Genomic DNA, 13,192 nt, shown 5'->3' on the forward strand with positions numbered 1-13,192 from the left:
AAATTTTATGACGTTACACGATGTGAACAAATCAAACATCACAAACGAAATTATATAGAGGGAAATTAGGAGTAAGGTCGCATTTTATTTACCTGTGCGACACAACAGGGGAAGAAACATCGACAATAGGGAAGAAGTGTGATACCATCGGAAGGAATACATAGGCCACAATCTTCGTGATGTACTACAAGTAAGGGCATTATTGTCTATTTAATATTTATTTTCAATTACATTGATTTAAGGTTATAACAAAGAACTATAAATCAATAAAAGTGGTAAAATAATAGATTTAGGTAAATCCAATATTTTTGAAGAGTAAGAATGACAATTACCATATTTAAAATTTGGAAACAAATAACAACTAAATAACAATTAAATTGTTTAGGACGAAATTCTTCCTAGTTATTTTACTTAACCATCCTCCGATCCAAGTTGACCCGAAGATAATTCCTCTTTCTTTCCTCGTTTAGTCGTTTCAAAACCTACGCTTGAACAACAAAAGGTCCAAACCAAAACCCTTGTTTTACAGGACTCTACTTAATCGATTCGAACCAGTACCCGTGTTTCAATCCTTACATGGCGTCCAAGAAGAAGGAATCAGAAGGCATCGCCCTTCTCTCTATGTACGGCGACGAAGACGACGATATGGATGAAGATTTAGATAACGACAACACCAACGATGACAACGCTGTTTCGACGAACAACAAGGAACAGAAAGAAGTCGGCGCGAACGAAACTGTTCATATGGAAGAAGATGATGCTGCGGCCCTAAATAATAGTAATATTATGGGTTACATTAATGCGAGTGGCATCGGTCCGGTTGTTAATTTGGATTCTGCTAATGATGATACCATACCTGATTCTATTGATAATTCTTCTCTCAACACACCGCCGCCTCCTCCTCCAGCTCAGCAAGCGATTTCTGCGGAGCCGATTAGAGGCAGGGAGGGGACTCTAACGATTGTTGACTACGGGCATGATGAGGCGGCGTTGTCGCCTGAAGCTGAGGTAATGTTTCCGTTTGTGTTTGCCTATATATGGGCCTTTGATTCCAAGGTTTGTTAATGCCATCTTGGTTATAGAATGTCGATATATAAGTTATCCGGAAAGGGTACACTCTGAGACATTGACAACCTTCTCTTCCAACACTTTTAACCCCAATTCTCACCTATCTTTGGAAATGGGTAGGAGTCCGAGCTTTTTGGTTAAGGAAAATTATTGAATTATATAATTGATATACACAAAAGAAGTACAAGTACAATCGTCTAAACTGTTGTATTCTTTTATATCTCTCTTTCCTATTTCACTGGACGAAAGGATTCCAGGGAGAGTGACAACGATCAAGTATCAACAATCAACTGTGTGATCTGACCCATGAACACTACTTATGCAAAAGTGGATTGGAAATATTTATATAAAAAGAATAGTAATAACTAATGCAATGGAATAGCTAATAAAATCAGGATGTATCATAAGAACAATAATGCTGACACATAACTCCATACTTGATACTAATGCATAAAGAAGTATAAAGCCACAGGTTAACCCATGGTAACTTAAGAAGTCTCTGTTTTTCTGAAACGTTTTATTTGTTTTTTCTGGTTTGTATCTTAATGAAACTTGACTTTGACTGCAGGATGGGGAAATAGTAGCAACTGGTCGAGTAATGTTTGGTGCAGAGCTTCAAACTGCAAATGGTTAGTACATTTCACTGTTAACTTTGGGAATGAAAATAAATCATCTGGATCTGGTTTGTAAGTAAGAAGCATCATGCAGAATTTACTTCACTTCCCTCAACAGCTATTTCCTTTGATTTTGGTCCAAATAGATCATCTTGTAGACTTTTCTTTGTCATCAGATCCATTTTAATTTTCTTCTTGCTTCAGTTCCTGGTGTGTTGGTGGGTTTCCTCAGAATAACAAGTAACTCCTGAGGTTTTCATTACATCTTCTCCAATCCATTTTGTGCTTTATGTTTTGTTGAATTTGCATTGCTCTTCAACTCCTTCTTTCACAACCTCTTCATCTCTTTGATTCACATTCACTGACTTAGGACTATGACAATACCCAAATCATTACTATGATAACAAGGATAGTACTTTCATTGATTCGAGAAACCCAATCTTCCCAAAGGAATAATAATATCACAAAAGATACCCTCATTATTCCCAGTAATAACTTATAACAGAAAATTACCCAAAGATTCCACCCTAATTACCAACATATGTGCCAGAAATGGATGTGTAGCATACACATAAGAATGATAATAGTGATATAGGAAAATTAGCTGTCAAATCACATAAAAGGACATTAATTTTAAAAAAGGGTAATCTTGCAAAATTATAAGCTTTGTATTGGAGAGCAGAGCAGTGGTGATTAGATGATGTGAACAGGAGCAGGAACACCACCAGGAACAACAGTAGAAGCAACTCCTCAATTATCAGAATCACATTCACAATCAGAAAAGGGAAACGAATCAGAGTCTGAAGAAGCTGTTAATAATAATATCACTGAAGATAAGGAGATAGATCCCTTGGACAAGTTTCTCCCTCCACCACCAACCACAACATGCCCTGATGAATTGCAAGTACGTTTCCAATATTTATCAATTTTCTAGATATCCAAGAGGGCGTTTTTGTAATCACACAATTACATTCCATTCCATTGGATCAAATCCACACCATCAAAGATTCAAATCCATTTGTTTTGGTGGTGCAGGAAAAGATCATTAAGTTTCTGTTGCTAAAGAAGAAAACAAATAGAAGCTTCAATTCAGAAGTGCGAAACAGGAAAGAATATCGCAACCCGGACTTTCTGACACACGCTGTCACTTATCAGAACATTGATGAGATTGGATCTTGCTTCAGTATTGACGTTTTTAACCCCCATGGCTATGACAAAGCTGACTTCTATGATGAAATAGGTCCTTTATTTATTTTGTGTATATATATTTTTTCTTACCTCTCTTATATAATAACTATTTATTTCAACAGAGGCTGATTTGAAGCGGGAAGCAGAGAGAAAAGAACAAGAGAAAAAGAAAAATCACAAGATTGATTTTCTCTCTGCTGGCACTGCCACACAATCTACACTACCTATTCCAACACCAAAAACCGTTCCGATTCCAGGTGTTTAAAATTCACATCATATTATATCGTATCTTTGGACTTTTAATTTGTTTAAAAAAAAAGAAAATTTGCGTCTATGCAGCAGCTGTGGGTGGTGGTGGTGGTGGTGGAGCAAATCCGGTTTCAGCTGGTGCTATTGATACGGGGACTCGGGAGGGACGACTAAATAAGAAATCCAAGTGGGATAAGGTATCATTGGTCTTGTGATGAGTTGCAACAAAATTTGCCTCATTTGATTTTTCCAAATGTGTTTGTCAATTTTATTGAGTGATGATTTTATCAGGTGGATGGGGACAGAAGGCAGGACTCCTCACATGCAGCAGCACTCCTCTCTGGCTCTGCTGCTACTGCTAATAATGCTGGGAGTGGCTACACAGCCTTCGCGTGAGTAAATCCAAAATCATTGATTTTGTTTCTTTTTATTCCAACATTTCATTCTACTTGCAAAAATTTATCCAAATTCAGGATGATTTTGCAAAGTATAATATAATGTCAAACAAATTGGAAGTAAGCTGTTATGAATAGAAAGAAACAGGACTTGTGTTTCTATTATGTATAAGTTTTAAATTTTTTTTTTTTTTTTTTATTGAATGGTTAACTAAATATGTAATACAGGCAACAAAGACGAAGAGAGGCAGAGGAAAGAAGGTCAATTGATAGGAAATTGGATAGAAGGTCATGAACAACAAGTTGTATCTTGTAAATTTCGGATAATATTTTTTACACATGTTTTGTGTTTTTGTTTTTGTTTTTGTTGCTACCTTTTTAACTACAACTTTACATTTTAAAAACCAATTTCATTGAAAACGGAAATTATCAATATGTACACATTCACAAAGATATCGTTTGGTTTATAGATACAAAAAATTAGATAAGTAGAATTTGAATGAAGTGGAGTTAAAATGTCATGAAACACGTGTATATATACAATACGTTTTTAGTTGGGGTGTTATATATATATATATATATATATATATATATATATATATATATATATATATATATATATATATATATATATATATATATATTAGGTTATAACCCGTGTACTACACGGGACAAATTAACATAACTTTGAAAGTTAATAAATCTTAAAAATAATAATACATTTGTCAACAGTAACAGTAGCAGCAAAATAAAACACAACTAAATTAAAACTTTGCTTCTCTTGTCTTTCAGCAAGCAAATATAATCTCTATTTGAAATTAGGAAAATGGTAAAAAAAACATTAGTTGACCATTCCAATATAGCCATGTACTTCTAGTAATTTTTCTAACAACAACCCAATTTTTTAATAACTGATTTCATCTCTTTGAATTAACATTTAGCAACACCAACATGCCTTCATGTGGCAACAATCAAATAAAAATTCAACATTTTACATATTACACAAAGAAATTGAATGATTAAATGATGATTCCACGCTTGTATCTTCAAATACTTATATGTTCTTCAATTTCAAATGTGCTTATGACCTCTAAAATTTGTCATTTTTCTTATTGCACAATGCAACATATTAGACATCAATAAGGAGGTCATTTATTGTAGGATTCTAGAAATCATTATCTTCGGGTAACAAATATAGCATTTTCGTGTGTGTATCATCTCATTTTTTGCATTTCGGTCGAACTAAGAAGATTAGCTGTGGAGCGAAAATGGAGTTGCAATAACACGCCTTCTTGATTTTTGGCAACTTTATAATTTTGATCCTTATCAGCTCCATATCTTTCCTTATACCCTTCAACTACCCTTTTATCTATAAAAAATGATTTCAAATGAATAATAAAACCATGATTTTAAAGGAGTAATAAAAAAAGTAAAACCTGTAATTTAAAGTAGTAATAAAAAAAAGTAATAAAAAAAATATCTACCTGATAGAAATCTCGATAATTTAAGTTCTGCCAATAGCTCAAAAGCAAGTGTTCATGGTGTTTGAACATGAAAAAAAGAATTGTGTTTTACACTCCAAGATCAGGAAAAAATGAAGTATAATGCTTTTTCTAGTAGGTTGCAATAAAAAAAAACTATTTTTTTTGTAAAGTAAGATGCTATAAAATGCTATTTTTAGTCCAAAAAACAATTAAAAAATTTTGTTTTAAAGTCCCAAAGCAATAAAAAAAAAGCTTTGTTTTCACTCCTAAAAATTGACTGATTTTAAACAACCAGTCAAATCTTTAACAAAGGGTTTCTTGAATTTGGGCTCTTGACATTTTTGCTCCTGGTTCCCTTAATGTGTGCTGGCAGCTTATCGGTCTCCCTTAAATATATGCTTTTAAAGGAGTAATAAAAAAAGTAAAACCAGTAATTTAAAGTAGTAATAAAAAAAAGTATCTACCTGATAGAAATCCCGATGATTCAAGATCTGCCAATAGCTCAAAAGCAAGTGTTCATGTTACTCTAACATTAACCTTCATTTTATTCTAACTTCTAAAGTCAAACAGACTTGTAATTGATATGATACCGAAAACAATCAATTCCACATGGTAAGATCCAAGCCTGGGACTTTTGTAATCCATGGTTTTGTAGTTGAAGCAGAGGAGCTTTAATTTAAGATGACATATTGTTGATTTGAGCAGACTTATCCTGGAATTTAAAGATTACAAAAGTTAAAAAAAAAACACTACATTTTAAAAACATGGCTGATGAAAAATACTAACTATAGATAGACACAATTAAGAAAATCAAAAACTATACACTTTCACATTTTTTAGAAAAAGTTAAAACATACACTTTCATCTTCTTGATCACATCACCTTCATAACTATTAAAAAAATCCAAAAACAAAAACAAAAAAAATCAATCCAAACAACAAAGCCCTCAATGAAAAATAGCTTTTAAAAAAAGTAAAAAAAAAAATAGCATTTAGAGTCACTTGTTCTGTTTATTATCGGATACCATGAAGAAGTCATGTTTCTTTTGAATCCAATAGCTACTTTCAAAGAATGAAAGCAGTCAGAGCCAATTGATATTTCAATGTTGGTGATCCTTTCACTCATTTTGATCCGAATAAGCATATTATTCATCAAAATTTTTAAATATTTGCATTTTGAATAATAGTGAAAGCATGAGCAGTTACATAAATTATCTATTTGTAGACGCCCTATTTTGAACTGGCAGACTCACGGTAGCCCTACACAAAAAAAATTAAAAATAATAAAATAATAATCATTGGACAACAAATACTCTCGGAAGGATAATTTGTAGGTATGATCATCAAAATCACAAACCATTGGTTGTAAAAACTGTGAGAAGAACCAATAACGCCTTACCATTAATCCATTTACTGAAATCATCTAAACCATAAATGTTATAAAAGATTGTCATCAGGGTAAATTTTCAACCAAACTGAAGCATGACACCAGACAATGTATAATCAAATTAATTCTATGGATTTTTGAAACAAAAGAAACATAAAATAAATGAATCCATGTGTTATAAGCTTTGGCTAGCTATAAAACCCATGAATCTATAATATATGCTTTGCTATTAATAGAAGCAAAGAATTTCCCAACAAGCTAAAGAAACTATGAATAAATAAAATAAACTTGAGAATGATAATTAATTACTTAATTGAAGCTAAACTGAATCTTTCAACTCCTGCAAGAGAAATATTCACTACAAGGAAATATTGATCAAATATACATGGTATGAAGACCAAACCTATGAGAGACAACATTAAGAACTATTGTGAGACAGAACAAAAAAAAAACCCATTAAAATCTATACTACATATGAACTATGAAGTAGAATTAGAAGTTAAAATCTCTTATCAGTCGCGAGCAACATACCTGTAATAGTGCTTCAATGGTACCAAATGAATTCCACAGTAACGGAGCCAAATCTTGAAACAACTCTCTTCTAAAGAAGAAACTAAAATACATAAAAAATTAAAAAAATAAAAATAAATAAGCATTACAGAATGAGTGTAGCCACAGAGACAGAATGAGTGTAGCCACAGTACCAAAAGAATCGCATACAGATGAGGTAAATCATGTCTATATTCATAAGACCTAAATCATGGTAATGGTCTTTGTTATACTTGCATGGAAGACCTTGGGAGGGGGGGGGGGGTTCCTGGGGCACTTAGGTGTAATACCTTGGAGGGTTTCCACAACATCCTAGGTAAAGATCTCGGGGGGTTCCCAAGGCACTAGGGTGTAAGACCTTGGAGGGTTTCCATGGCATCCTTAGTTAAGACCATGTGGGGGTTCCCATGGCACCTGGTGTAAGACCCTGGAGGGTTTCCATGGCTTCCCTATATGTTTATATGCATGGCTCGTGTAGTTGATATGATTTATGCGGTTATGTGAATAAGACCTTGGATGGTTTCCATGACATCTCCATGTAACAACCCGTTATTTCAAGTCAGTAAAAATCGAGTCCTGTAACCTCTTTGAGAAAGGAAATAGAATATCATCGAAAAATGAAGTATTCAAAAACTCTATTTGGAGTACACTATATGGTAGTTATCATCTTAAGGTTTCCAAACATATAAATAACACAAAAATCCGAGTTATAACGAAGAAGTTATGCTCATTCTAACTTTTCCGACAAAAACCAGCAATACGAAGTTGCGTAAAAACGCAAAGTTTCAATAAAACACTTTCCGACCTTAGGTGTCTAAATGAAAGTCGTAGATATCGTTAAACTAAAAACATGCATAAAAAGAACGCTCAAATCGGAGTTCGTATGAAGGAGATATGAATTTTCGAAGTTTGATAATTAATTTATATATATTTTTATTAAAACTTCGGTATTATCCGAAGGGGAGTCAGCGTCCTCATCCGAGGTACGCGCTGCGTACCCCTGTACGCCCCGCGTACCCGAGGAACTTGGCCTCAAACCGTCCACGTCGCCCTATGCGAGGCACCCGACCCGCCTGTCCGACCCGCCGTCCCATCCGACCCGACTGCCTGAGCCGTCCCATCCGAGGCCGAGGCAGTCGAGGCTTCGGTCACGCATGACGTACGCGTACGCGCTGCGTACGAGCGTACGCCCCGCGTACGAGGCCTCTCAGGCCCCCCTATAAATAGCATGCGAGGGTTCCCGGGAAAATGGCCCATTCTCTCTCCTTTTTCTTGCGTTTTACCTCGTTTTCCGTGCTCGCACTACCTCGAAGCCCTGGTCATTTTGTGCAAGTCCCGAAGGTCGATTTTTCTCCCGAGGAATCCCGAGATTTCCGAGAAAAATCCATTTCCCGAGACGAAACTCTGCCCGGTTTTCCATCTTGCTATCTTCAAGCTTTCAAGTGAGTTCATACCCCTTTCAAACACACTTTAAATACATTTTCAAATGATTTTATACTCTTTTAGGGGGGGAATACAAGTAAACATACGGTTATTATCGTGTATTTTATAAAGTTTCACTTAGCTTGTTTTACCGAATAAATCACTTGGAACTCATTACTATTATGGAAAACTCTTGTCATACTTTGTGTGCATTAGACTTATACAAAGTATATAACGATTTCAAAGTACCTTTCATTGCTAAGTCGTTTTATACATTCTAAAAACTTATGATTTTGATTTGTCAAACATTGTGAAAAAGGATAAACTTTGCATAGAAAACTATCACTTTAATACGGGCTTAATTGAGAATCCATGAGACGTGTATATCTTCAAGCGTTACTTTTCTTTATTAGAAAGTAATGATGCAAGTCCTGTCTATAACCAAAGTCTCTCGTTCGGAGAACGTGTCAAATGTGTATAGATCTATACGGGAAGTCATGATCCCGCGCCCTGACTGTTAGCTACAGTCCATCTTTTGGGGTGACAGTTGTCATAACGCTGCGATGCCTGAAGAACGTCATTACAGGCATATTATGTTTAGTATGGTTATAAAACTCATCGGATATACAATTATTATGGTATTATGCTTTTATGAACGAGTAGCTATTAAAACTATTCTTCATCTAACAAATGCGATCTTCGTATAGTTTTATTATATAAAACTATGACACAACTTTTGAGAACATCGGTTTCTTGCGATTTTCGGTCTTAGAGACTGCCATTTATGTTAGGAAAATAAGGGTTTCTCCTGCATACAAACCAAACAACTAATAGGAAAATAAGGGATTTTCCTGGTGCAATTATTTACAACTTATAACACGAACATTTATATGCATTTCATGCTTTTATAAGAAAATAAGGGTTTTTCTTGGAAAACACAACAACTCGTATTTCAACCATTAGGGAAAATATGGGATTTTCTGGATCTAATACATTCACTTTCAACACAACAAATCACAACTCTTTACATTTGAAATGCTGCGTTTTCTGGAAAATATACACCCATTTTGGAATGGCATCCAATTTTTCTAAACTACTTATGAACTCACCAACTTAATTGTTGAAACTTTTTCTTTGAAATAACTTGTATTCTCAGGGAACCGCTAAGCAGGTTTGGGAATCAACTTTTGGGATTAACGCGCTGGCGTTAATTACTTCTTTTGAATGATGTTTATGTATTTATCTTTTGAACATGTAATGAATACAACTATGTAAACATCTTGGTAACTTTAATATATATGGTGGTGTGTACTTTCCTTTCTATGAACTGTTATGATACTGAATATGACGTCCTCTGCCCCCGAACGTTTCCGCCGTTCTGGTTTGGGGGTGTGACAGATTGGTATCAGAGCTTTGTTTATAGGGAATTAAGTATATCAAAACAATTCCTTTTTGATATACAACTATAAACTCAACTGGGCAAAAACACTCTGAGGAAAATTCATACTTTTGAAAGTAAATCTAATTAGTTTTAAGGTAAGCATGCACTCATTTTTATACTAATAACAGTTTCATAGTAAATAACTTTAGAAGTATTATAAATAAGTTGTGCAGCACAGGTACGCCTTGGGACATGTAATCGGAACTGGGAAGAATATAGCCTGATCAACTATATTTGTCCAAGAGCCGACTAACGTATGCCAAGGAGTGTCTGTAATGGACAATGTGGAAGTACAAATCCACACGGCCGATATCAACCGCCTAGAGTTGTTGCAGAACGACATCTACATTCGCGCCGAAGCGTTTCAAGCACAAGCGAGTGCGGCCTTCGCAGAATTAAGAGAACAACAAGCTGCGTTTGATAGATGCCTCATGGAGTCGAAGCAATCCGACACGGAGTTGAGCTCCAAACGCAAAGCGCACCGCAAGTAGTACTTGCCCAACTCTCAAATTTTGTTATAAATTAGGACTTCGGATAAAAGTATTATTTTCTTTAAATTGTTCTGTAATCGGAGGCCTTTAGAAAGGCCAAGAATTTTTGTCTAGACCCCGCTGTAACACAACTATATGTTTAATATATATAAGGGTATACCCCTTTTCTTGTTGTTGTTAATCATGCGCAAATCGTTCGATTCATTGGTACATTTATTCAAACTTTACTTTCAAGCTCAAAACATTGTGTCAGTCAAACCCAACTTCTTAGAACTATTAGAAGTTAACTCAATATCATTCAACTCTGAACTGCCAAAACTTATAAATTTTTCCATATTTTTTCTTTTGGCAGCACGATGCCTCCTCGTCCAAACCTAAGGCCCAGGCCGGGCACGGTACCACCACCACCTTATGATCCAGCCATGGTTCAGGCTGCTATCACAGCAGCAGTAACTGCAGCCCTCTCGCAAATAAACTGCCATGGAAATGGAGGGGCGGGAAGCAGCACGAATCATCCAAATCATGGCACTGGTCATGGCCAAGGAAGAGAATGTACTTACAAGGAGTTCTCTAACGCTAAGCCAAAAACTTTTAATGGAACTGGGGGAGTCATTGCACTAATGCAATGGTTTGAGAAGACCGAAACAGTCTTCGAGATCTGCTCATGCCTAGAAGCAAGCAAAGTCAAGTTCGCTGCTTGCACTTTCGTAGATCGAGCCCTCACTTGGTGGAAAAGCCATGTGAATTCAGTGACGCTCACTGTCGCCAACGCCATGAGTTGGGACGATCTAAAGGTTCTACTACTGGAAGAATACTGCCCAAGGGGCGAAGTGCAAAAGCTTGAGCAGGAGCTCTGGAATCTGAAAATGACTGGGTCTGACCTAGTCACCTACACAGCTAGGTTCAACGACCTCGCTGCACTGTGCCCTACCATGGTCAACCCAGAATCAAAGAAGGTTGAAAGGTACATTTGGGGGTTGTCACCCCAGATTCAAGGGCATGTCCTAGCTTCCGGCTCTATTACCTACAACAGTGCTAAATGCCTGGCTCAGCGACTCATCGACCACGGAGTAAAACCCAGTATCATTTTAACAACCGCAAATCCACCTAGGGAGGCTCAGGGCCAGAGTAGGCCTTGGAACAAAAGGAGGGGACAAACTCTCCAGGAAAACGCCAAGAAACAACAAGTAATAGCGACCCACGCTATGACTGTACCTGTGAACCCTGCCCCCACAAGCTCATATAATGGGAAACTTCCTAAATGCAACCGATGCAGCTTCCACCACCACGGTCCTTGCCCTGATCTTCAATGCACCAAGTGTAATAAGAAGGGACATACATCCCGCTATTGCAAAGGGCCAACCCAACCATCCGTCCCCACTACTAATACCGGGGTAAGCCGCGCCTGCTTTGAGTGCAGAGACACGGGGCACTACCGCAGGGACTGCCCAAAGGCAAACAACCAGAATACCGGCGGAAGGGGCCGAGTTTTCGCAATGGGACAAGATGAAGCCATTGCGGACCCTACTGTTGTTACGGGTACGTTTCTTCTTGATAACTCGTATGCATACATTTTGTTTGATAGTGGAGCGGAAAGGAGTTTTGTGAGTCACGACTTTAAAGGCCTGCTAAAATCAATACCACAATCATTAAGTAAACCATTCATAGTAAAAATGGCCAACGGGAAAACCGAAGGCACTAAGGAGATATACTTAAACTGCACCCTAACTTTAAACGATAATCCCTTTTCAATCAACCTCATGCCAGTCTCGATTAAGAGTTTCGATGTCATCATTGGCATGGATTGGCTGAGTTCTCATCATGCGGACATTCTATGTTACGATAAGGTCGTTCGCCTTAATCTGCCAACCGGTGAAACTTTCATTGCCTTGGGCGACAAACCAAGTACCACTCTTCGTATCATCTCAAGTATCCAAGCTCGGAAATGCCTACGCAAGGAGTGTCACGCGTTCTTGGCACATGTTGTAGATGTGAAACGCGAAGTCCAAGACATCAAGAGTGTGCCCGACGTACGCGATTTTCCCGACGTCTTTCCCGAGGACCTTCTGGGAATACCACCCGCAAGACAAGTTGAGTTCCGAATCGATCTAGTTCCCAGAGCCACCCCAGTAGCCAAAGCACCCTATCGATTAGCCCCGGCAGAGATGCAAGAGCTATCCAGCCAACTGAATGAACTACTTGGAAAAGGATTCATCAGGCCGAGCTTCTCGCCATGGGGAGCACCCGTACTGTTTGTGAAAAAGAAGGATGGATCATTCAGAATGTGCATCGACTACCGAGAACTCAACAAACTTACCATCAAGAACCGATACCCCCTACCCCGAATCGATGACTTATTCGACCAACTCCAAGGAGCCAACTACTTCTCCAAGATCGATCTGAGGTCGGGATATCACCAGCTGCGAGTCCTGGAGAGTGATATTCCCAAGACGGCCTTCCGAACACGATACGGACATTACGAGTTCGTAGTGATGCCGTTCGGACTAACCAATGCCCCGGCCGTATTCATGGATCTAATGAATCGGGTATGTCGTCCATTCTTGGATAAATTCGTGATAGTATTCATAGACGACATACTTATTTATTCAAAGAATAAAGAAGAGCATGGTCAACATCTGAGGCAAGTTTTAGAGACGTTACGGACTGAGAGACTGTATGCAAAATTCTCAAAATGTGAATTTTGGATTAGAAAGGTGGACTTCCTCGGTCACGTGGTCAGCAAGGAAGGAATCCACGTGGATCCATAAAAAATCAAGGCTATCAAAAACTGGACTGCGCCAACTACACCAACAGAAATTCGCCAATTTCTAGGTCTTGCTGGTTATTACCAAAGGTTCATCCAGAATTTCTCCAGCATCGCAAAGCCTCTTATCGCCTTAACCCA

At 37.4% G+C, this 13,192-nt stretch overlaps 1 protein-coding gene across 4 annotated transcripts; it reads left to right on the forward strand.

Annotated features, from left to right (window-relative positions):
- Positions 1–428: 428 nt before the first annotated feature.
- LOC145044881 (transcriptional regulator family protein) lies at positions 429–3,949 on the forward strand. Of its 4 annotated transcripts, none has more exons than XM_078993246.1 (8): positions 429–1,008; positions 1,637–1,697; positions 2,399–2,586; positions 2,718–2,922; positions 2,993–3,127; positions 3,210–3,316; positions 3,411–3,511; positions 3,743–3,949. In XM_078993246.1, the coding sequence occupies exons 1-8, from the start codon at positions 577–579 to the stop codon at positions 3,807–3,809; spliced, it is 1,296 nt and encodes a 431-aa protein (XP_078849372.1). In that variant the 5' UTR covers positions 429–576; the 3' UTR covers positions 3,810–3,949. The 4 variants fall into 4 exon arrangements, with proteins under 4 accessions (XP_078849372.1, XP_078849379.1, XP_078849356.1 ...); XM_078993253.1 differs by having other exon boundaries at positions 3,213–3,316; XM_078993230.1 differs by having other exon boundaries at positions 430–1,008; positions 2,393–2,586.
- Positions 3,950–13,192: the final 9,243 nt, after the last annotated feature.

This window comes from Lactuca saligna, chromosome 1, assembly GCF_052625555.1.
Source record: "Lactuca saligna cultivar CGN05327 chromosome 1, ASM5262555v1, whole genome shotgun sequence".
Taxonomy (NCBI): Eukaryota; Viridiplantae; Streptophyta; class Magnoliopsida; order Asterales; family Asteraceae; genus Lactuca; species Lactuca saligna.

Excerpts from the sequence above, each read along its gene's own strand:
- LOC145044881 (XM_078993230.1), top strand. The coding sequence starts at position 577 with ATGGCGTCCAAGAAGAAGGAATCAGAAGGCATCGCCCTTCTCTCTATG. Across the intron at positions 2,587-2,717 it reads CATGCCCTGATGAATTGCAA|GAAAAGATCATTAAGTTTCT; the intron begins GTACGTTTCCAA and ends TTGGTGGTGCAG. Across the intron at positions 3,128-3,209 it reads AAAAACCGTTCCGATTCCAG|CAGCTGTGGGTGGTGGTGGT; the intron begins GTGTTTAAAATT and ends GCGTCTATGCAG.